This window comes from Chlamydotis macqueenii, chromosome 9 (assembly GCF_036417535.1).
Source record: "Chlamydotis macqueenii isolate bChlMac1 chromosome 9, bChlMac1.mat, whole genome shotgun sequence".
Classification (NCBI taxonomy): Eukaryota; Metazoa; Chordata; class Aves; order Otidiformes; family Otididae; genus Chlamydotis; species Chlamydotis macqueenii.
Window position 1 is genome coordinate 20,458,264 of NC_141564.1, and position 25,783 is coordinate 20,484,046.

The 25,783-nt window shown below is 39.6% G+C and overlaps 1 protein-coding gene across 3 annotated transcripts in view; it reads left to right on the forward strand.

The window, feature by feature from the left end:
- Positions 1–25,783, forward strand: part of TBL1XR1 (TBL1X/Y related 1) — a 115,498-nt gene that overhangs the window by 73,449 nt on the left and 16,266 nt on the right. Inside the window, exons 3-6 of one of the 3 annotated variants that reach the window (XM_086754522.1) lie at positions 2,068–2,135; positions 20,196–20,298; positions 22,410–22,555; positions 24,027–24,246. In XM_086754522.1, coding sequence (XP_086610648.1) covers positions 20,241–20,298; positions 22,410–22,555; positions 24,027–24,246 — 424 coding nt within the window. In that variant the 5' untranslated portion in view covers positions 2,068–2,135; positions 20,196–20,240. Of the gene's footprint in view, positions 1–2,067; positions 2,136–20,195; positions 20,299–22,409; positions 22,556–24,026; positions 24,247–25,783 lie in introns of those variants that run through there. The other 2 variants (XM_086754521.1, XM_086754523.1) reach the window with 2 other exon arrangements.

The window sequence follows — 25,783 nt, forward strand, 5'->3', positions numbered from 1 at the left end:
AATGAGGTAACTGTAAACAGGTATCCTGTTGTGTTGTAGGGAGGCCAGTGCAGTGCTGAATTTCTAGTGTCCAGTGTATGTTGTGTTTTTGGGAATGCTCTGCCAGGAATTGTGGAGAGGAAAGGAATTCCTCTTAAAATATCTTCTGTTGAGGGTGTGGTGATACACTGAGCTCATGTAAAGCCTCCTGGTTCTCCTGCTTTGCATCAATTAGCTGCTTGAAAAGGAATTTACTCTAAATGAATGAAGAATACTTAATGCAAAATGCACAAAGTTCAAAGCATGTAAATGTTGAAACTTATTGCTCCCTGTTGTTTGTTTAACCAGCAGGAGCAGCATCCTCCTTTAATGACCTTTAGCACTATCATTCATCTTGGAGTGAATATTTTATAAGCGTTTAAACTTTGCTTCAGATTTTTTTTTTTTTTTTTTTAATTCTATTGTAGCTATACAGTTGGGTTTGCAGAACTCATCAAGGCAGTACATAATAGCCTAGCAGAGAATTAAAATTACATTTATATGGGGTCAGGACCTTTTCACTTATCGTGTGAGCTACTGTCGGTAAGTGTTGTTCCAGAGAAGGACAAGCCCAGGGTGGTGGTACTGGAGTGTTTTTCTTAGAAACGTAGTAATGAATAAACTGACTTTTATTCTGAGGAAGCTGGTGGTCTCAGTATTCCAAGCGACGCTTTGTAGCGTTTGCTTCTCACACCTCTAGGTCATGGTATTTATAAGTTCTCATTCTGAACAGGAGAACTATTAATATGTAAATATGAGTTAAATATTAATTAAACAAATGCTGCAGTTTCCACATATGTGAAGTGTAGAGGCACCAGCGTTTGTGGCATTCCCCCTTCTCTCACCCAGGGCTTTTCCTGTAGATTTGAAGACTGTGTCCACCCAGCTGTCAGGAAGGAGGGAAGGAGCATCTTGAATCTCTTGGGAATTTAAATAAGGAAAATGCTTGCTAACCAAAATATTCTGTAGTTCCTCATTCAAAACAAGGGAAAAAAAACCCAACATTTTCAAGTCTTACTCAGCTTAGTAACAGACTAAATAATGGAGGGTTTCTTAGAGGTCAGTGATTATTTTTAAGATGATGGAAAGTCGTAAATGCCACATGCTGTTTAAGGAATGTGTTGCCTTCGTTGGTTTTAGTGCTTGTTTTAAGGAGGTCTTTGGGAAGTTTCAGTGTTTATTGGTGGTGTATATTGTGAGCCTTTGTGGCTGGAGTTTAGTGTTTAGAAGATAGGAAAAGAGCAAACTAATACCCTTCCATTTGGGACAGGGTTATGTGTTTTTCTATTAAGTATGTCCTGCTTCGACCAGCGTTTTTTTGGTATGTGGATTCTTTTCTTGCAGTGCCCAGTGTTCCTGCACTCTTACCTTCCAACCTTTCTCTTTAATCCCTTAGTGTGCACAAGATTACTCTGTAATGAATATTGGTGTAGGAACCATTCTGTTACACAAATGCGGGGTCAGTAATTGTTCTGATCACAGGTGCATCATGTACTTAACTCCTAGGGAGTGTTTAAGTCTTGACGTTGCTTGTGGAAGTTTACTTCATGAAGGTATTTTAACATATTCTTTTTAATTTGTTGGTGTCAAATTCAGATCCAAAGTGGTTAATTTTGAAAACATCATCTAGTTTGATCATGGCATTGTGTTTCCTATTTTTTAATTTTACTGTTGAGTCATTTCAGTTGTACGTTTTAGCTAACACTAAAATAAGCTACTGCATCGATACTTTGCCATTTGTAAACTTCATGAAAATCCAGATTAAAGTTCCCTTTTGTCAATATAAGCAGCCAAAAAGAACAGAAATTCCATTAAAGCTAATGCTCTATTCTCTGCCTATAATTTTTTTAAACATATTCCATGTAAGTAATCAAAAGATGGTCTTTAATTTTTGTTTGTTTTCTTATCTAAACATACGTTGTAATCAGTAGGAAGCAATGTTGTTTTAATGCTTTCAGTAAAAGACTGGTAGAAAAATAGCTTTTATCCTTTTCTCATCCTTTAAAATAAATATTGATAGAAACTATCATAATATGGTTTGTGTTACAGGTGGTGTAATACCAAAGGCTGTACTGCTGCCACATCACAATTTTGTGGGGTTTCAGAGAGTAGTTCTGGTAAGGACACTCAATGATTTATCTATTTATTTGTCATAAAAGTGGACTGATAGTGTGGTACGATTTAGTATTAGTAATTGCAGTTATGTGCATTTACAGTATTTGTTAGGTATTGGTTTCCACAGTCCGCTGAATCTTTACATGAAGTGTTCTTTTATTCAATGGTCTTCAGCAGCTCCTTTTGGAGCTGCTACTGTCTCGTGTGTAAATCTGAATTCATTTCATTGAGAGTTGTTATAACACATCAATTCATAGCATGGAAATATTAATAAATACACCTTTGGACAAAACACTTTGTAAAAACTGCGCTGTCTACTTGAAGTGTGGAGCCACTATTGCCTTTAGTGCGTATCAGCTTTAAAAAAAGGGAGAAAAATTGTTTTGATCATACGGTTGTTTTTTTTCAAGTACTGAAGTCTTGGCTTCCTAAAGGAAAGTATGAATATGTGGTTCAGAAGGCAAATACCCAGACCATGTGCTGTTACTAGTCTCTTCTTAAATTTAATGTACAGTCACGATTTTGCAATTGTTTTCTTTAAATGTATGTAACTGCAATCCCTTTATCATTCCTTTTGACTTCACGTACTTTCCTTAAATGCATTTTCTTATCTCTTCTCCATGGCTACAGTTACAAGGGAGACGAGATTACCTTACTTTTTCTAATAAAGGGAAAATTCACTCTGAACCAGTCTACCAACAGCAGTGCTTATGTATTGTGCAAGAGCACAATTGAGTATTTGTTCTTTCAGCAATAGATAACTGATACCACATTTATATCTGTAGAATTTTTAAGATGTGCTATAATTTAACAAATATCTTGTGGATATAGCAGATTCTTTTTTTTTCTGTTTAAAGTCGCAATCACTTGAAGTGTTCATCAAGCTCTATTTTTGTCCTGTCTTAGGTCTATAGAGGGCACTCAAAGGCAGAGGGAGTTTGAACAAACCGTGTCTTGCAGGCAGACCCCCACAAGGCAGAGAAGGATGTTGCTGACATTTTTTATGGCCTTGCTCTTGCAGGGAGCTGTTGGACTGGCTCTGCTCCAACAAATCACTTAAGCAATTGAAGTCAGTGGGACTCGAATATGGTTAAATTATTCTTCTGGATTGATTCATATCTAGGTATACTTTCACAAGCTCTCTTTATTTTCTAAAACCAAGATGCGGTACACAAGAACTTCTTAATGGGGTTCTCCAGTCAACCTAAGAAACAAGTAGTTGGTCTTTCTGTGCTGGAGATACGGAGGGGAGGGTTTTGCTCGAGGAGGCTCTGGAGGCTGATAAATTAGGGAAACAAAAGGATGCTATTTGAAGATAGAAGTGAATTGGTGTAAAGACTGAAGCCATTTTCCCTACTGTCATCGCATTAGATTGGCCAATCTAAAATCCATGGGCATGGTACTATTCTCGTATGGTTTCCAACCCTAGACAGACAATACCTTGAGTACACACAAATAATGGACGTAGACTTGCATTAGAGTTTCTAAATCTCAGAGTGGAAGAAAATAAGCTTTCAGATCTCTATGAGAGAAATGGCATTGTGAAGTTTTGAGTAGCATTACTCAAGAATATTAAACAGCCATTCTGCAAAGTAAAGACATCACAGCTTTATAAATATTGTAAGAAAAGAAAGACGATGGAATCTCTTTGGAGTCTGAGAAATACTGAGAATTTTTCAAAATGTTGTGAGCAATTTGTGCAGTACTTATTAAAGTATAATGTGATATTATGATCTGGAGAAGTCATGGACTTCTTCCTCTCTATTATATAAGGGGTTTTTTTTGTTTGTTTTGGTTTCTTTTTTTTTAAATAATGCTCCCAATTCTGGAAATGAGTGAGCAGAATTTTCATGTGTGGAACCAGTTATTCCAGTGTTTGAGGTAAGGTAAAGATAACCTAACGTGATGGGTTTCTTTTTTTGAAAAGCCTGATTTGTTTAAATCTGAACTAGCAGAAGTAGTTACTGTGATTGCTTAATTCTCCAAATGACAGAGTAGAGGTCATCTGTGGGACAATTTCGGTGCAGCTGCCTGTGTAATCGTAGCCTGCAGTTATAAGACATGGTGTATTGCCATCTCTGCTGGTGTTTTAACTTGACTAAGCAAAACTGTTTTCTCTACACAAAGCATCAAACTCTGATCTTCTTTCCAACTGCAGCAGTAGAGGAGACCGTTTAATTCAAAATAGTGCCTTCTAATAGAGTGGGCATCCTTACCGGACAGATGATGATTATCAGGTTTTGAAGAGTTTGCTTCAAAGGAGATTAATTCTAAATTTTGTGAGAACAGATGTCTGACGTTGGCCTAGGCAGTCAGAAAGAAGAAGTGGTGTCCTGGGTTTGAACTTTTTGTCTTAATTGGATCCTTTGTGACTTCCAGTCCATTTGATAAGTCTCTTTGATAGATTCTCCTGCTTCTGCTGTACAAAGCCAACAGTTTTAAATCGTAAGGTTTTTATGTGGGTATAGACACCCATGCAAGCATTTGCATACAGCTTTGAAGGATGCTTCTCTCACAAAACAAAAAATTAATATCCTGTGTGCTGTGCAGAGAAGCAAAAATAGCATTCTTTTAAACTATCTTTTAGTATTTTGTTGAAACTCATTGCATATCCCTCTACAGTTGTGTTCAGATCCCTTTACTAGTTAGACCCCCTGTACAGTGCCAAATTAGCAAGAAGAACATTTGTTACATTCCTTTAATCTTCTAAGAACAACAGTGGAATGGCTTGTACAGATACAGGTGACTTTACAATGTGTAGGAGCCATCTGGGGCTGTGTTATGGCAGGCGTGTTCATCCGATCTCTGGGAATTTTTCCTTCACAGTAGCATAAATATGCCTCCAGACTTAAACACCAGTGGAGTATCAGAACTTGGCTCTCATTCAAAGTTGCCCTTAGTCTAGGATAGTTTGAGTTAGGTAAAATATTCCATTTTTGACAGACAAGGAAAGAAGCCTGGTTTCATTTTTTCAGGGCATTTTGCAAAATAAAAGACTGCTCCTGATGATTCAGCTATTGGCACAGCTCCCAGTTAAAAAAAGGATATACTGCAGGGTATGGAAAATCTGGTGAAGGATGACTGTGTTGCATGACTTTTCTATGTATTATAGGCACATCACGTCGACATATACGCTGTTCTTAATATTCTGCCAAAAGACCCTTGATACAGCTTCGTTTAGAGAAAAAATAAGCAGATGCTAAAGGCAGGAAGGGGAACTGAATTAATGGCCAGACAACCTTTGGAAGCATGAGTGAGTTTTTCATTAAATGTATGTACTTGAAGGGAAAAATCAATACTATTTCATAGGGAAATTTAGGTATAGCTAATACAGATGGAGACATTTTCTGCCAAAATACGTAGCAGTAATGCCTAGATAGTGTTGATTTTGCTCATGACAACATACACTGTCAAAATTTGAGATGTGGTATAGAGCAGGATGTAGAGATGCAGGAGCTGAATGTCTGTTGACATAGCTTGCATTGATATTGCAGATGGGTATATAGTGCAGTAAAAGAAGACATGAGAATGCTACTTTGGTCTCACGTTTTTGTTATTTCAGATTGTAAACAGAAAATAGGACAACGACGTTGATCATGCTGTGTCCCAGCCTAACACAAATGAATCATTGTGTGCTGTCTGCGGCTGCAGTCGGTCGTGTTCGTGTGTGGCCATGCCCAGTCTCCTTAGGAGGGCTGAGATCATGGATATTAAACTCTCACTGTAGTATTTGATTCAAATTTAACAGATAAGAAGAGTTTTGACTCTGAATACCAAAAGATAATGTTTGTCAGTGTTTGTTTCTTAATTTATTCCATGGGTTTTGAGAGACGTGCCTAGTTGGTCTTAGGAAGTCCCCAAAAGGCAAGTACTTCACATCCTGTTTTTCATTAGAAGTCAATTCCAGTAAGGCTTCTAAGTGATTTAGGTGCTTCTGGAAAATTTAGCTACCTAATTTAAAAGTCCACCTGAAGTTAAATCTTGAGGTGTAAAAATAAGTATGGTTGGTTTCTGATCCACTTTAATGGTCCTTTTTCTGAAGTAAATTTGTAAATGTTAAATTCATTTTAATTAGTACAGCTCCCTTTTCTGAGGAATGGTCTGATTTAATTTTTTTTTTCCTGCTAATTAAAGAATTAATCTTTAGTTAAAGAAAAAAAAATGTGCCTAGGTGAAGGTGGTTTCATGTTGCCCTATTGGACTTGATCTTGTTTGCGTTGGTAACTGATTTCAGTCGTTTAAGCTCAAACACTGCAATTTGATTATTCTTGAACAAAAATGTGTTGTTGTTCTAAGACAGCTTTTAAGGACTCAGAGCTGTGGTTTGCACCTTTTAATACTGTTGTTGCATTTGGTTTCATTAGACTTTTATTTGGTAATGAAAGAAAGTGTTGTTGTAGGTGATATTAGTGGAGTGGCTATGAGGAAGGGATGTCTTGTTTTGCAGATCAGCAATCTAATACGGTGGAGGTAGTGGGAGTAGATGTATCTAACATAGATTCACACACTGGTCTTTTTTTACATTTATATGGCCAATTGCAGAAGCATGTTGTCAATTATTTTTGGTTTTGTGAAAGGTGGTTGTTTTTGTTTTCTCATTTTTTAAGGTCCTGAACTCATGATGGTTATTTACCTGCATTTTCCCACAGGCTCTTTTCAGGCTGCTTTAGTAAACAGGGTTGGATGTGAAAATGCTTGGGTAACGGAAACAGCGTTGAGTTTTTAAATCTGAGGGTAAACTTTCTTAAGCCTTCTTCAGACTCTCCATTCATGCATAATGCTGCAGTCCATCGTGAGTTATATGTCTTGAAATCTTTTAGGTGAACATTTTGGGGCTAAAAATAACTTGTCAGTTTACATTTAATTTATTCCAGGCTTTGGGATATGTTTCATGGCTGGAGAGAACTTTGAACACTAAGTATGGTGAATGTCGGCACATGTTTTCAGGAACAAATTCTGCTGTCCAACTACAGTTAGATTCTCAACATGTTTAATATCTGGGTTAATAGAGAGAAACATGTCTAAAGCACAGTGTACTTCTACTATTAACATAAGTAAGTACCAGTGTACCTGCTGGCCATCAGTCCACAACTCATGAGTAATACTGTCCTTGTCCCAAGTAGTCAGAAGCCATTATAAAAAACCAAAACAAAGCAAAACCCGTGCATTCTTAAAATCATTAATTCATTGTTTTCCCTGTCTTCATCTCAGTTTAAAAAAAATAATAAGAAATATCTGGCCTTCTCTTCAGTTGGTAGCAGGTTCTAATGTAGTTGCTCTTGATTAATGGCCACTGAAGTTGGAGATTATATCTTTACTTGTTAACAGTTTACATTTTCCTGACTTGAACTTGTAATAAATTGTAACTGAAGGATCTTCTCTGCATCCTGTGAGGTTGTTAAGGTGTGTGTTTCTTTTTTTTTCACCTCATTATAGTATTTTCTCACAGGGGTTTTACATTTCACCCTTCATTTTTCAGAAACATTGGACTCAGAGCTGTTAGTATTCAACAAAACATCTGCCTCAGGAAAAAATTGGCAGCTTTCACGCATTCACAAAGGAATTTCAGAAAAATTATTTGTTATCCCCAAACCAGATGCTGCCAGACTATATAATTCCAAAACTTCTTTTCTCATGGGAAAGGCATATAAAAGTAGGCTTAACAATGGGGAAAGAAGCCGGGTTTATTTGGGTTTAAATAGATCAAACTCTCTTCACCTGCTCTGTGAACAGAACACTTTGTTACTGTCTCTCTTCCCCCCTAATCAAATTGCATGTTTATATTCCTGGCACTGTAGAAGTTATGTGCTATGCCTGATAATCCAAGATCTTTTAAAAAGTAATATAGGAGTTGGGGAAGGTGCTTAGCGTTGTAAATGCTTTACTCCAGCCAGGTTCATAGAGCGTCCCTTCTCCTGGGTCTTCCAGTACAGAAAATGCTTTTCTTGCTCCGTTTATGTGGCCAGTATTATTTATAGGGTAGTTCTGCCAACTTCTGTGTTGAAAATAAAAGCTGCACTTGATATTAGCTTTGTAGGTGCTAAAAAAGCTGAGGTGAGAACATTCAAGCTCATACACTAAGGACAGGGAAAACAAGTGGATTCTTTGTTGGAAAATGTCTTGTTCGTGTAGCTGTCAGTGTCCAGAGTGATGTAGGTGTTTGGTTTGAGTTTGTCCTTCGTTGTTCACTGGGAAAGATGAACCAGGCCCCAAAGACGTCCAGGAACTTGGGATACTTACCTGAGTCATGACAGCAACCTTAATAAAACATAAAAACCTAGCATTTCACAAGAAAGACCCAATGCAAAATCGTGAGGCAGCGGTGGCCTCTCATGGGTGTTTCAAAACTTAGACTCCCAGGCACAAATACAGGCTGGACGGGGAATGGATTGAGAGCAGCCCTGAGGAGAAGGACTTGGGAGTGCTGGTGGACAAGAAGCTCAACATGAGCTGGCAATGCGCCCTTGCAGCCCAGAAAGCCAACCGCATCCTGGGCTGCATCAAGAGAAGCGTGGCCAGCAGGTCGAGGGAGGTGATTCTCCCTCTCTGCTCTGGTGAGACCCCACCTGGAGTACTGTGTCCAGTTCTGGAGCCCCCAACACAAGAAAGACATGGACCAGTTGGAGAAGGTCCAGAGGAGGGCCACGAAGATGATAAAAGGGCTGGAGCACCTCTCTTATGAGGACAGGCTGAGAGAGTTGGGGCTGTTCAGCCTGGAGAAGAGGAGGCTCCGGGGAGACCTTACAGCGGTCTTCTAGTACCTCAAGGGGGCCTACAAGAAAGATGGGGAGAGGCTGTTTAGTAGGGCCTGTTGCAATAGGACGAGGGGTAATGGTTTTAAAATAGAGGGGGGTAGATTTAGATTGGAAACTAGGAAAATTTTTTTTACGATGCGAGTTATAGAACACTGGCACAGGTTGCCCAGAAAGGTGGTGGAGGCCCCATCCCTGGAAAGGTTCAAGGCCAGGCTGGATGAGGGTCTGAGCAACCTGATCTAGTCAGGGATGTCCCTGCTCCTTGCAGGGGGGTTGGACTAGATGACCTTTGAAGGTCCCTTCCAACCCTAACCATTCTATGATTCTATGATTCTAAAATGCATTGTGGTGCTGCCGGTGCTGTTGGATACCCTGGGCAAGGCCTGCTTGGGTCCCTACAGGCCCAGCCTCACAAGTACCAGGCTTTTTGCTTTTGTTTTGGCTATGGAAAAATTATGGGTGTGCAGTATTGAATGGGCTTCAGCAAGGAGGTGCCCAGCGTTATGCCAGCATGAGTTGCAGATGTCAGCATGGGGCAGAGGGCTGCCGTGAGAAGATGCCGGCTGGCTCTGGCAGGCGTGCTGTTGTCCTGGTTTCTGCGCTCGTTCAGATGCTGCTAACGCCGACCTCTGCTGCGCTTTGTTACTCTGCGTAGGTATAACTCCAAATCACTTCAATTTGTTGTTGTTATGGCAGCATTAAAGAAACTTCCTAATCAAGAATGAGGGAACCCACTGCGGTAAGTACACTTAAGCGAGTCAGACAAAGGCCTTTCTTCTGCAGGCACTTCAGGATGTGGCTCAGGGCACGAGGCTAAACAAACAAGGATGAATAAAATGAACAGGGCTTAGCTGGAGTAGAAATCACTGTTGTTGAAGATGAATTGAATTTTATTCAACTGTCAGAGTTTTATTTGTGCAAAGTGTTGTCAACTTACATGTTGGCAGTGAAAGAAGAACGTAGAAAAAGAAATTACTGAAGGAAGTACAGATGAAGTTGTTGCTCTTGAAAGCGGTTGGAGAGATGAATTCAGGAGAGCAGAGGACATGTAGGCAGTGCCTGGTGAAGAGGTGAAAAGCAGGGCAAATGCATGACCACAGGCTCAAGATCGTATGTCAAAGCAAGAGATGAAAGCCAAAAGATGGATCACCAGCTTGGGAAAGATAGCAAGTACAGGGGATTGAAACTGTAAAAGGGTGATGGTATGGGGAAATGGAAGAGGAGTCCATACAGCTGTATGAAGAAATCCCCAGTCAGAATAGGGATGCTGTGGCAGTCTGTGCCAGGCTACCTGGTCACTAATCACCATTCCACAATAAAGTCTCCAGAACCAAAAAAAAAACCCAAACCACAGACAGTTGAAAACCAATTGTGAAAGTCTGCCTGCACTTTGTAGTTTTTCATTGATGAATAAGTAGCATTAGTCCAAGCTCAGAATGAATCTTTTTTTGTAAGCCATCAGTATGCAGGTCATCAGTAGCAGCATAGTGAAAAACTGTGTCACTGTTAGAGCTCCAATATCCATCAGCTCAAGCGGTTGATGTAGATGTAATCACTGTCTCTAATAGAAGTAAAGTCTGGGTAATGGAACATTGTCAGAGGATCAATGCCTCCTGTTTTGAAAGTAAACCCCCTCAGCTTTGCCTTTGCATTTATGTATCAGCAGGCGACCGCATCATTCAATTCAATTGACACAGTCCCTTAGAGCCCTGAATGATCTATTGTGGGAACATCAGGAACAACATATTGGAAAAAAATTGAATGTTTTTGATCAGGTTTACAGGCCATGTTATTTGGTGGATTTTCCAGTGGTGAAAATGAGAATAAATCAGCTGAGAACAGAAACTTAGCACAGTATGGAGATCTTTAACTCCATTTAACTGTTTAATCTCTACATGTTCTTGATGAAAAAGTTTGGACCATAGTCCTTGTGCTTGTTTTCAATGATGGATGGTCACAAATAGAAGACATTGTTTTGGATGTTGTCCCTCCCTTCGCCTCAGCAGAAGCTGTTAATAGGGCTCATTTTGACTCATTCAAGAGCTCTTCTCGATCAGTTATTTTCTCTGAAATTTTTACACCATTTGATCCAAGCGAGGATTAGTGGGTGTGCTCCTGTATTAATCCATAATTAATTTTTTGCTAAGGCTTTAAAGCACCACAGGAGATTAGCAGTTGTATAGTTGCATCCTTAAAACTGGGTGCCTGCTGAAGAGGTATATTGCATGGGATTTTAAACGGGATAGTGGGTAACGCTTCTTCCAGTTATCATCTTTCTAGCACTTGATTCCAGCAACCTATCGCTATTCGGTGTCAATCTAGAGAACATTAGTAGGCCGTTATTTTAGCGCTTTGTAAAGCCATTTAACAATTTTACAAAGCCTTCTTGACAGTCTATATGTTTGATTGCAAAAGCCGTAATTTATTTAAATTAGGTATTCCTGAGGAACTGTAACTCTGCCTAAAGGGACATCCTTCTAATGGCCTAAGAATGGGAGCTCTACAGCTTGCTTGATGTGGTGGCACCTCCAGTAAGAAAACTTTCCCATTTTGGGGCCAGATGTCTCTCCTTGGAGTAACGACAAGCCTTTGTCTGGTACTTCCCTCTCCGTTAGAGAATAGACAGGTTAGCACACAGAGCCTAGAAGGTGGATTTTGCAGGTCATCTTCTGAAGTAATCCATACGGGCCAAGCCTGCCTCCCCAGGTGAATGTGCTAATTCTAGTGATCAATCAGAAGGTAACTGTTTCTAATCAATTTTAGAAATACTGCAATTCCAACTGTGCTGCCGTAGGCATCTCCCCATCTTGTGGGCAGATAGAACAGTCGAACCCTGAAGGACGTCCCATCAAGCTGCTCGTTCCTCTCCTGAAAAATGCCTTTGGTCTGGATTAGGTGTTTGATCAAGGGGAATTTCATAATGTTTGTTTATATTTCCTGGTATGCTTTGAAATTTATTTAAGTACTGAAAGAGGGCAGTGATTTAACTTTTTAACTACCACTACTGGGCAGTTCTCATTGAAACCTAGTTTGCTTGCATCAGTGGACTCAAGCTCTGTGACTAAATGCCCTCTCCTTGGTTTCCTTCAGGGGGGCGATACGCGGGATGCTTGGGCTTGGGATCCTGCAGGGAGTTGAGGAGGGGTGGCTTTCATGAAGTGGTCAAAGTTGAGGCAAGACTTTCTGCTAGTGGTTTTACTGGTGTGTGGACGCATGTTCTGAGCAGCTGGGTTTGGCTTTTAAGTTTTGAAGGAATAACATATTTGCTCCTGAAGAAAGATGTATCAAACTACCTCCATTTCAACCAGGTTGTAATTATCATGCAGAGAAGCTGTGCCTGGATACAAATGTCTATATTCATTGTACCCCAAGCAGATGAAAAGTCTTTAAAATAGTAATATATGATTCCTTTTTGCTATTCTGATACAGGAAATAAGGAGAAAAATCTCCCTCAGACACATCATTTCTTCTTACATTGCAGTGTTACAAGGAAAAAAGAGGTTTAAGAACCTAAAGAGTATTAAATAAAGTGTCAGTACTGTAAACATCCCTGTTTCTTTAGTCAGTCTGGGAATTTACAAAATATGGCTGCCAAGAATCACTGCAAGATGCTCTGTAGCTGTCCAGGAAGATGTATTTTTAACTCTGGAAAGCATAGAAGTTGCAGCTTTGTAGCCATAGCCCTGGAAACACAATACTAAATGTACTGTCACTTGTCTCTCCACTGTAACATCCGGAATCCCAGTCTCCTGGGTCACACAGGGTATGACTTTGGGGAGGAGATTCGTAGTTCAGTAATTAAATACTACTTTGCTCTAGGCAAAACCAACAAATGGGCTTCATCTGCAGCTTATTTTGTAATAGTACTCAGGGCTGTGCTTGGCATTTCTGGAGACTTGAGTACTCAGATAAGTAGACAGTAACTGTTATTTTAAGCTAAGGTTTTGGGTGGTTTTGTTGGTTTTTGTTGGTTGGGTTGTTTTGTTTCGTCCCCCCTCGCTTCCCTTTAAGGATTCTAATTCTTTTTTCTTCAGAAAATTTCAAACTGGCTTTGTCATCTTGTATACTTCATACTCTCAAATTGGCACAGAAAGACAGAGGCTGTTGCCATAAATTAGGTCACTAAAGCTGAAGTACAGAATACAAATATTTATCGCCTGAGCTAAGGAGAACAATTCAGATAAGGAAAGGAAAAATTATTTTTTTTTAATATTCAGAAAAGAAGCTGTATTATTGAGATTAAAAGCAAAGCAGTAGAGTTAAAAGATGAACATGAGAACCATCTCGTTTTAAATTGCTAGAAAGAAAACTACCAAAGCTTGATCAAATGGGAAATCAGTAAGAAGAGTCATTAAGTAGAATTACGGATAATTTCTTATACAAGTTCACGTTTAACAAAGATTATTAAATCTTAAAATAAAAAAGGGCACATTTAAATAATAGCAATTTAGAGACACAGGTAAAAATGCAGAAAATGAGATAACTTTCATTTTGAAATATATTATAACAAAGCCTATGCATATTATTTAAGAAATGTTTTCCTTTAAATTCGGAAGGTTAGAAAGAACTCCTAATTGCAGATTGTCAGATAGTAGAACTTTAATAAGGGCTCATTTGTATTGTGCCCAGTACAATATTGGACCCTGTCTTTCAAATGAAGATGTGAAAGAGCAAATAGGAGTGTTTAGAGCAATTTGTTGATACAGTTTAAGACGACTGTACTTTTTTTTTCTTTCTTTTTTTTTTTTTTGAAGTATGAGAAAATGTTCATTTTGATTGAAATTGATGTGTATAGAATGTTAAGGGTGTACAACATTGGTCATACACTACATGCTTGGCATACAGGAACCACTAACTTATTGTATGAGTTTTCCATTATAAATAATTTCTAAAGGTCTATACATAACTCTTCTAGGGAGGTAGTCTTGCAGAGTTCAGCCATTTAGCGTAGACCCACCACATATTGGGGAAGAGCCTTTGGAGATGCTTTAGTAGAACTGTAGCCACTAGCAACAGCATTTTGTGGAGCCCCGGATTAAAACTCCAGTTCCGCAAGCTACTCACAGTGCAGATTTGGCATCTGAAATGAAGTCCTGCTGAAACCTCACAAATCCAGGAGCTTGCCTGGTATGAGTGGCTGCATTTAAGTAGCACCCTTTTCACTTTCCTCAGCACCTCTGAGTCGGTAAGTCAAAGCAGCCTCGGTGGCACTGGTGGCTCAGTGTCTTAGCCAACCTGGATGCAGTTGGACAAGAAGTAGAGTTCAGTCTTTCGGCACTGTCCTGGGCTCTGGGTATTGTCTGTCCCCCGAGCCACTGGGACAGCAATCGCGTAGCTGTCGAGTTCAGCAGGTATGTTTGCAGCCTGGGGGACTCTTAGTGTTAATTGCAAAGCATAACGGAGAGAAATTGTACATGACATGCAGAAATTCATTTTTATTTTTAAGAAAAGTAATACAGATGTAAAGCAGGATTGTAATAAAACCTTCCAAAGGACTTGTACACACCTTCAGGTTTTTTGGGTGGAATTAAAACACTACACATTCCCAGGTTGGATTATATAATTTGCTTTTTTTTTTTTTTTTTTTTTTTAAACTGTGGTCATTAAAAAAAGGAAGACAAGCAGCAATTAAAAGGAATGGTATCACTGTCTGTGTGCACACATGCTGGCAAAATATTTGTCCAGATTTCTTCTGAAACAGGAAAAAATAAAAGGACTAGTGACGATATTTCTGTTGTAGGAGATTTATTGTTTCTGCAGCCAGACTTCTGTTTTCTGTGGATAAATGTGGCAGTCTGTTTATATCTGAACATTAAACATTTTTCAGAGCTACCCAGAGCATTAGCTGTTCCCTCTAACATATCATATTTGCTATCAAACTGATGATTGGTATGTTTTGGGGGAATTATTATTCACAGCAGCCTGCCAGGTTTTGCTGTTATCCTACCTAATTAGGATGTGTTGGAGCCCACCTAAACTGCAGAAATATTACTTTCTTAGGCTGTTGTTTGATAATACAATAAATCTAACTCAAGTAAATCTACTATATGTTATAAAACTGCGATTAAGAGATACAAACTGCTAATCTGCTGTATAAACTTTCTCTGCCAGGTAAGGTTAGTTAAAAAAAAAACAAAACAACCAAGAAAGCTATTAGGCCAGGAGCCATATCGGGCGGCATCTGTTCTCTAGCATTTGGCATGAACCTGGAAGAAGAGTACAAAGCTAGCGTAAACACGTGGAGTAGAATAATAATTTGTCAGAAATGCAATCAGATTTGTACCGTTGGGCATCCATTAGCGTTTGTGATAGCGGAACTTGATCTCGTTGTAACGGGTTTTACTCGTAAATTTTACCCAAAGTGTGAAAGTGTGTGAATGGTCCTCAAGGGGCGGAGAAGCCCACGTGAGACCCCGCGTGCTGGTGTGTCTGAGTTACGGTAGGCCTGTGACAGAAATTCAGGCACATTCCATTCAGTGGAAGCTAAGTCAGGCTGGTGTGTTGGCTCTGGGACAAGAAACTTCATTTCCTTTGAAAAAAGTTGTTTCTGAATGATTTTTTTTTTTTTTTTTTTTTTTTGTGGGTGTGTGTGATTTCTGACATGGATTTGCAGTTGGAATGAGTGGGTCAGTCTGTCCAAACCACAGACATGCGTCTTGTCTCCTCCTGGCCTGTGGCACACCCAGCTCTGGAGTAGGTCTTGAGGCCAGCATCTCTATAGACAGTTGACTTTTATGTTATGACTGATATGTTTTCCACCTGATAAATTTTGGGAGTTCAGGGACTTCTTATAGCGACATTAAAAATTGCCTGGGATATCTTGATACCATGCTGATTCTAATTGAACAGTGGTGTTGCAAACCACCGGCTCATCCTCCAGGAAGATAATCCTGCAGATAACCAGTGCCTGTGGTCCGGTGGTTTCAGATGATCGAGGGAGAGCAGGATGATGGGTTACCAACGCTGTAACACGGTTTCGTTGGCGCTACAGCATTGTCAAGCATTGCAGGGATGTGTGTGGGCTGACAGCCTGAGAGGAGGCCTGCTGAAGTGAACTTGGATTTAAGCAGTGGATATCGATCCTGGTCTGCTCCCAGGGACTTGGGTATGGTCAGGAAGCCCTTGTGCACATCGGTTTTTTACCTGTTGTTTTTTAATCCTAGTTTTATCTGTAAGGAGTCTTTCACATGCCCTGCGACTGCTCCAAGGTGCAAAACAAAAGTAGCAGCAAGTGAGAGATTCCCTTTAAAAGCGCGCTAGGGACTCAGACAGGCATGTGGGTGCACTGTACTTTGCTGTATTTCCTGTAAATCCATGGAATATTTTGAGGAAGACTTGGAATTTTTATAAGGGCCAGCAAAAAGGGCCTTAAGGATTCTGTTTTATTTTCAGAATGGATTTGGGACATACAAGTGCAAATATATTGAAATATTTTTTCATGGGCCCTTTGCAAATTAGGCTAGAAATCTAAGACTGGTAGGAATTATGTCTCATATCTTATTTTTGGATCATTTTTTGGTGTCTTTTCTGTTATTTAATTGCTTTATGTAAACTAAAGAGCAATATTAATATCTATTAAATGCCCCAAATAAGTAGTCAGTTGCACACGGGAGTGACAAATTTTGGGGAAATAAACTAGCATTGATGAAGTAGATCTGCTAGTATGTGGGGTATGCGTGTACATGCCTGGGTGCGTACATAAAGATAATTTTTTTTTTCCTTCTAATTTTCTTCTTTTCGGTCTTTCTATCTGTATTCATGTTTCTCTTTCCATTCACAGGAGGCCACTTCTAAGAAATCTTCCCCATTGCCTCCCAAACAAGCCCTGGGGCCTTGTTGGGGCATTAGGGAAAATGGAGTTCATGTGATTTGTAGGTTAGCGGGTTTGATTTGGTTTTTTTTTGTTTGTTTGTTTGGTTTTTTTTCCCTGTTTCTGTTTTACTTTGTTGGACATCCTTGTCAAGTTGTACCTTCAGCGTGAAGTGAAGAGGTGTCCGTGAGTGTTGAGCGCTGAGAACAACGTGACTGGTGGTTTTGGGGTCACCGGTTCCCCTCTCCGTCCCACCTCTGGTCCCTTTTGCCATCATCCCGACACTTGCGTCACGTGCAGTGGGTTCATGCAGCCCTGACCTGCTTCTTCAGTTCTCTGCAAAGTCTTCTGCCGAGGCTGGGGCTGGCCACGCTGCAGAGCCCTTTGCCGGGGGTGTCTGGCTTTGCCCCTGGTTTTGAGGGTGGACGGCATAAGCCTGTCAGCCAGAGCCAAGCTAGGTATCGATTTAAAATTTTGCTGTATTTTGCTGTATTTTCTGTTTAATGTGATAGCTTGCTTTTGGGATGGGAAGGAGGGTGGTTTGGTTTTGCTTTTTCTTCTCACAGTTCCTCACTGCCCGTGGCTGCGTGATAGCCCGGCAACGGCTGTCTCCTGGGCAGGTGGGGCTGTGATGGGGGCTAAATACAGAAAGGAGTTTTCAGAAAATTTTAAATAAGCACCGAAACAGTGGATGAAGCAATATCTTGGTAAAAAATGGGAACCTTTTGCACCTTTTCCAATTTTGTGTCCTCATCAAGCAAGCGGTGTATTTATAGAAGACATTTTTATTTTTCTAGTTTTCAGGACACAAAAGGTGGTGTTGCAGTGCCACCTCCCGACAGCTGGGCAGGCCAGCCGGGGCCACGCTCCTCCTGGCCTTCCCAAAGCATCTCCTGGAAAATGCTTTGAACCAGCCCTGAAAAATGAGTCTCACATGACATGGACAGGGTGAATAACATTTTTAACAGACCAGCTGAACATTAGCTGTTTTTCTTTGGCTATCCGGCTACATAACACTTGAATTTATATGGCATCTCCACAGCTCTGAATGAGGAGCCCTCTTTATATCAATAATGCAGGTCATCTCCGTGCAGCAGATAGCCCTGGCATCTGATCTCTGCGTTTTGATCTGTCTTTTTGGATGATGCAGCAAGACTTTAAAAATCAGAGACCCATGAAACGAATACTACCGGTTGTGTTTGTAACGTAAAAAGGCTTCTTTACAAGTCTTTTAAAATTGAATGACATTTTCTTCTTAAGGAGAATATTGTTCCTCTTCCTACAGAACTTCTGTGTAACAAGCAGCCTTAATAAAGATGACTTGTGCCAGGTATAACAACAAAACATAGCTGAATAAAATGTTTGATCCTGCACATGGTGGAATTGGTTGCTAACGCATGAAATGGCTAAAAATGACATTCATTTCACACAGTGCTCAGCAAACAAGCCTTCAAAGTACATTGTAGTTAGGCAGGCGTACCTGGTATGTCCAGCATCGCTGGGGGCTGTGGATGGGGCGGGGTAGGGTTAGTGTCAGTGTACCTGTACAAGTTGTGTTGCACTCGCTAGAAGTTATCGCACCGGAGCAATTATTTTTTTCCTTTAGAAATGAGAAGGATTTAAGTAGCTCTGCATTTTTATTTATTCCCTTAAAAAATGAAAAGCCTCTCCCTCCTTTGGCAATGCAATATGCTCAAGCTGCTCTATAAGCACGATACCTGGGTTTCTGTGGATGTGTCCAGCATCGCGTACAGCCCCGCGTTTCCCATGTGGGATAACCCCAGCTGTCCCACGGGCCCCAGCTGGGTCTGAGCCCTCTCCATGCCGCTCTTGGACTGCGTCATTTTTCCTGTGCCCTCTCCAAACCGAGCAGGCAGTGGGTGCTGCCCTCCTTCCTGCAGCCGCGCAGCTGTGGTGGGTTTGAGGGTGGCCATGTGCTCATCGACTCGACAGGGTTCACGTGTGGTTTTGGGCAAACACACTCCTTTTGACTGAGTCCATCCTGCAGCCTCTCATCTTCTCGAGGAGCTGATTTGGGTCTTTCCTCTACAGCACTACGGGACTTGTAGGAAAGGCACATCTTGGAGAGCTCTTTCTGCTATCAAATTTGGTTGCAATTGATGGTAAAATTCAAAAGTTAGATGACAAAAAAGAGAGCGTTGTCACTTTGCCCTATTTCCTTGGTAAATCTTGCTTTTGACTATTTGGCAGCTGATCATAACCTTTTAGTTGTTGCTTACTGTTGCGTTCACCGCTTTCCCACTTGGAGTAAGAGTGGCGAATGGTCTCACCATGCAGCCGTGTCACTAATCGCTAACAGGAAAAGCTTTCTATTTTGAACACTACAAGAAAACCTGTTCTCTAGTCCTTTTTTACGTTGAGTTTAGGTCAAACTTTGTCAAATAACAATAGGAAAGTCACTTACCTTCTCAGACTCCAGTTCTATAGAAGAAAACAATGGTGGTGGGTGGCTGGGTAAAAACCTTGAAGGTCTGCTGGTGAAAAGTGCTGAGTGGATACGAGGAGCAGGGGGTGGACCTTATTTCATACTTTGTTCTGGGAGCTGATATTTTTACTTTTTTACTAGATGTGATGCAAAGAATCAGGATTTTCAGACATTCAGAAGTCATGAGAATGCTCTCAAAAATGAGGCTTAAAGTTAGAAAAATTACTGTATTCTGCCTCTTCATCTTCATTTTTTGAAGAATCTTGCTGCTTCATATTTTCAAAATTTGTCATCAAAAGTATATATATGTCTGATATGTTTTTTGTCTTTCTAAATATTTACCATTAATAAAACAAAGGGAAAGTTGTGTATATACAGCCATTGATATTTTAAAGCATTGAGCAAAAGTCTAGACAAATCTTACTAAAAATGCTCAGTTTAAAGTTTGTCTCAAATCTCAAGACTTCATTTTGCAAAGCATGAAAATATGTCTAAGAGATCTTCTGATTTTTAGTGGAAATAGCTGGACTTTCTTTGAACAGATACAGTGTTGTAGCCCATATTGCACCTTCTTTCTAAAGCCAGGAGTACCTGAAAATTGAACTAGATTAGAAAGTAAAAGTGAGAACTTGCCTGGATACCAATGTGAAACCAAATTCTCAGTCTTTATTAGCCAGGCAAAGAGAAATTCCTATGGAACACATTTTTTCAAAATGTGGATAATGTTGATTAGATGGAACTCACTTGATTGTTTTTTAAAAACTTGTGAAGTTAGGCCTTTTTAATACTGGTATTAAGTGGCATATTTCCCCAGTCCATACCAATTTGCATCATTTGAGAATCTGTCCCTTCAATATTTAATTTACTGACCTTTATGTTGTGGTGAGACAAATTACTTTTTAATGACTACACTACACTTATTTGCTTTATAAAATAAAACCATTGTCAGTGCTGCCCAGGAGCTACTTACTTTATAAATATAGCATTTGTTGAGAAATACGTATTAGGTACTAAAAATATTTAATTGACCTACTTTTTTTTTTATTTTCAGGGTTGTGTCCTTTGTTGTGACCTCATGGTTTAACTGGGAATAAAGATGAGTATAAGCAGTGATGAGGTTAACTTCTTGGTATATAGATACTTACAAGAGTCAGGTGAGTTTTTACAGTTCTGGTTGTTAAACAATGTCTCATTCATTTGGTATTCATCTGCAACTGGCTTTAGCAAAAACACTCATTTAATTTTTTTTGCTGGTAGGCATGTGCTTCAGTCTGAACTGTTTCTTGGTGCTTGTTCTCAACAAGAGAACAAATTCCTGCCAAGTTACCTTCTGTAACTTAATTAGATTTAGTCATTTGGAATTTTCAGGTGGCAGTCAACCAGCTAAGGACTCACTGGATCGCTAGAAATGCATTTTCCTGGAGATCACTTTTACCTACAGGATGATGATGACACTTTGCACTGTTTTCTTTGCGGTTACTTGAAGAAGAAAAAAGGATGACCACCAAAATTCTGGTTTTTTTCCTGTTCTGTCTTGGAGTACTCAGGATGGTGCTCCTGCGAGCTGGTCTTGTGTGGCCGAATTCCTCGCCTGAGTGTGACCACGGAAGGGCAGATGTTGCTGTATTTCAAAGGAAGAAGTGGCAACTGTGACCATGTGACTCGTCTCAATGGAATCTGAACACAGATGAACCGATTTTTTACAGGAATGACTCTTGGGTTCTCAAAAGCCTCTCTTCGTGCAGGACACTTTCTTGGAGGGTTTTCTCCTTCAATGTCAGGCTAGCCAAAACCTCCTACTTCTTAGGAGTAAGAGCAAAAGTCAGATGCATATTGTCAAACTTAAACTTTTTTTTCCTGTCTTATTCATGCAAACTGACTGTGTCTTTAAAATATAAGCAAAAAAAACCACCCCCAAACTTCCCAAATTCAGTCGGATCAACAGTTTGTGTTGCATGTTTGGGCTTCTACATGTGGCTATATTGCTGCAGAGGGTTTTGTGGTGGTGGTTATTCTTTAAGCTATGTAAGAGACAATATTTTCTTTTACTCACAGCTATGATACTGATTGCATAAAGCAGCGTAGATCTAGAACAGGTAGATTTGACTGGAAATCAAGGCATGCCCCAGTAAATGAAGAAGCGATGATAGTCAGCTGGCAAGAGGGAATATAATCTTTGCAATACATAATAAGTCTGCATATTAAAGCAAAAATAAACTCCAGTCTTAAGGTAACAGTGCAAGGGATCAGCTTTAATGTGTATATTATCTTACTGTTTCAACATCTACTGATTCTTAGTTTTGTTTAGTGATTGCTCACGGGTGGCTTCAGACTTCTGGAAAATGCATTTGACTGACGTAACATCTGTCCACTGCTCATGGACTTCTCAAATTGAGACAAAGAAGCACCAGAAGCAGTGGTGGATAGCAGAGTTTTTTTTTCAGTCTTTGCTTGTCAGAATAAAGCAGAAACTCATTGTTCCACCTGAATTTACTGAAAACTATTATATGTTCTTATTCCAGTTGCAGATTGCTTTTGTCACAGATGCCAAACTTACAAAATTGCTTTATCTTCATTTGAAGGTTTGCAGGCAGCTTCTTAGTTACCTGACAGGAAAAAAAAAAAAAAAATTGTTTACGAAAGAAATTCTGTGACAGTAATTTGCTGAAACAACTTTTTCTCTCTAGGATAAATTCACCTTTTCAGGGCAATCAAATAAACAGCAAGCAACTACCAGTGCACCATAACATGCTTGCCACTTTTTAATCAGTGTGTGATACTGATGTAGTTCTAAGTGCCAAAAAATACGCAATTATGGCAGCACTGTACCAGTAAGTGGATTCTGTTCTACATACAGATCCACTTTACCTTCATGGATAACAAACTGGTGAATAAAAATAACAAGTGAGTCTTGGTGTATTGGAGATACGTATTTTATTAAATGCTATATATGATACAATTTGCAATAGCAATATATATTGTGTATTTTATATTTTCATATTTACTAATGCACAAATGCTTTTGCCAATGATAATTAATAATTGTTGTGTTTTATAAATAAACTTCATTTTTGCCTTTTTTTTGTGCATTTAAACTAGAAACATACGAGGGAAACATGAGGTGTTTTGATGAGTTTTTTGTAGTTTGTAAGCGTGCTATAACTTTGTATAATTTGCTTAGGTTTGTAAACAGAAGATCCTCAGTCATATGGCAAGTAGCATTGACTGTCTGTAAATCACTTCTGATGTTTTTGCCTTGTCTTTAGGGTTTTCCCATTCAGCATTTACCTTTGGTATAGAGAGCCATATCAGCCAGTCTAATATAAACGGTGCTCTGGTGCCACCAGCTGCTTTGATTTCCATCATCCAGAAAGGTCTGCAGTATGTAGAGGCAGAAGTCAGTATTAACGAGGTAAGGAGGCTTTGCCTAGAGGAGCATTATGTCCTTGCTTGCAGTAAATTTGAATGTTAGTGTTTTTTTCTTAACTTTCTTGTATCCTATTTATCTACTTTTACTTCAGATTCCTTACTGCTGGTGTTCACCATGACTCCAGTGGTGGAACCAGAATGGAGTGACATAACTGGGTGGGGGTTCTGCCCAGTGCAGCCACACAACACCAGGCATGGTGTTCTGGCTCATTGCTTAAAGGTCCGTTGTCTGTAGAGTTTTTACCCTAATATAATGTTGTAGTAAATCCAGACGAGTGCGATAAGATAATAATTGAGACAAGTAACATCTTAATTTTTATTTTCGTAGACTTGCACTAGGGAGATGGGAGAGCACTATGCAGCTCTCATTTGGGTGATGTGTTGTTATGATGAAGTAATGAGAGCCCAGAGGCAAGGTTTCCAAATAGAGAGAGGGTTTCAGTTTGTGGCAGGAAGGATGAAGTTATATGCCAGTTTGCTTTTTGCCTCTGCTGGCTAATTCATCTTGAGTGGGATCTATTAAATTTGATGTTTCAAGTGTTATTCCAGCAGTACAGAGAGCTATGTATCTTCCTGCCTGATGCTGCAGATACTCACCCCCAATTTCCATTCTCATTTATGCCTGGAACATTAGCAGCCTTTGTATATGTCAGTTATATTACAGAGGGAAATTATTTTTTTCGCTAATTCTTCTCTCTTTCCAGTCTCCTTTGTGTCTTCTGTTTCTGTGTAGTTTTCATAGTCCCAATGAAGCAAATCTTTTCCCTTAGGAAGCCTCAGAGAAATAAAGCAAGTGATTGGAATAGAAGAAGGAAACCCTATATTTATCACAAGGAATCCTTCTAGCTCCTAAAAATAGATCCTTACAAAGCCCTAGCGTATGTATAAGGGTATTTTTAACTGGGTCTTGTCCATTTCAGGATAAAATTCTTCCTTGTTGTTTGAAAGCATGCCAGCACTGTTTAAAAAAAGGAAGAAAACTGGTCAACTTTCCAGATAATATGTTTATGGAAAGTATTAGTCTAATAAGATAGAATAACTTCACAGGCCAGTGACCTGACTTGCAATGTCTGCAGCTCTTCAAACAAACCATTAGGTTTTGTTGCAGCCACTCATGTTTGAAATCATATTCATAGATGGCTTACACTATTTTTTGCTTTAGCAGACGATTTAGCAAACTCAAAGCATAAAAGTTGTGATTCCAGAAGCTCTGCCAGAGACCTGCAGTGGCTTTTTTTTTTTGCTTATTTATGGTGGCCACTTAGCTTTAGATTAAAATTCCAATCCTAACCACAACAAAGGTGAAATATCACTTCCAGCACCATTCGTAAACTGTTTTATTATAGTAAATCAAAACTTTTGCTTTAGTTTTCCTTGGAATTTTTGCCCATAATGTTAATTTATATTTGGTGTTGTCTTTTTTTTTTTTGTTTTCTCCCTCTGCTGCAATTTAGGATGGTACCTTGTTTGATGGTAGGCCGATAGAGTCTCTCTCACTGATAGATGCAGTAATGCCTGATGTGGTACAGACAAGACAACAGGCCTACAGAGACAAACTTGCACAACAGCAGGCAGCAGCTGCCGCAGCTGCGGCCGCCACTAACCAACAGGGATCAGCGAAAAATGGAGAAAATACTGCAAATGGAGAAGAGAACGGAGCACATACTATAGCAAGTAAGTTGAGACAGAAATGACCTCAAACTATGTTAACCTATGTTTCGTTGTCATTTACTGTCGTATGAGCTAGTAGGTGATAATGTAAATGGGTAGAGGTACTGGTAACCCTTCAGCTCTCAGAGAATACCTTCGTCATAGGTGATCCTTCTACAGATGGTGTCTCACCTTTGACTGTCCCCAGTTTGATATTTGGAATTGCAGGAGGAGATGCAAACTTCTGAATTAATTAATTCACAATATTCCATTGGCCGTTCTCACTTCCAGTACTATTCCTTTCCCATCATCTGAAGGTTTTTCAGAGGACACTCTGAGAGCTCTTGCAGAAAGAGGGGGAAAAAAAAAATGGAGACAACTCTTTAAATATTTCATCTCCTCAGCTTTGGCCCCTGTACAAGGAACAAGGAGAGGAGTCTGCTAATCTGCAGCTGGTTAAAACTGAGCACAGCTTGTGATGCTCCACAGACTACTTTTGACAGATTCCACTAGCTTCATGAATCGGAGAGCTGTAACGGGCTCTCTGTAACACTTCCTTGTCATGCTGAGATCATCACGGTTGCCAAGACAAATTCTGTGCCATTTGTCTCCTTTACCAGTATCAGTGTTCGTGATTTGCTAATCAGAATTGTTTGATTACCTGCGCGTAGGTCTGGTCCGTTCATTGGTCCAGTTTAGACTGGTGAAACAAGTGAGTTTTATTTGTCATCACTGGTCAAAGGAACATAACTTACAATCAGGCTTAGTATAGAAAAGTTCAGGTCAGACATTAAAATGTCGTTTTGAAAATACTGTTCTGAAAGCCTGAATTACACAGTTCAGAGCAGGAGTTACAGCTCTTGTTGTAAAAGCACCTGGAGAAAAGACATTTTTGACAGAATGTTAATCTCAAACTCTGTACAAAGTTTTGCCTTTTACAGCTGTACTTTGCTAGTATTTTCACTATTATATGTGATAAATAAACTTTGAAATATAGTCTTTGGCTTAAACAAATAAGCCCTCTGCTTTGATGTTTTAATTTAAAAATCGGAAGATAATATTTACTTGTTAACTGTGAGCTGGATAGAATAAGCGTAAACTTCAGATCTCTGCCACCGTTAAATGTGATATACCAGCAACCCCTACTGGCTGCTGCGCCAAATTATACTGGCCTTGATTCTCTTTAATTGCAGCAGTGTTTTATGCAGTGTTCTTTCTTAAAATTACGCATGTTCTAATAGCTTTTTCTGTTTTCTCACACATACAAACAGCGACAGAAACCCTTAATGTTAAATTAAGCAACAGATGTGAATTAGTTTGTTTAACTACAGTGGGTAAACATGGAGAAGGTGAACTGTTTAGCATTTTTTATATTCTGCATTTACACTCAGTGTGAATTTTTTTTTTAATAATAGAAAATGATTGATGGTAGCTGCCAAGAAAATTGTTTTGTCAGTTGAATTATCCCCAGTATGTTTTACAGAACAATATGGATTCGGCATCGCTTCCACACAGAAAGCGATGTATTGCCACAATTCCATGGTAATTGCTGACGCAGTTT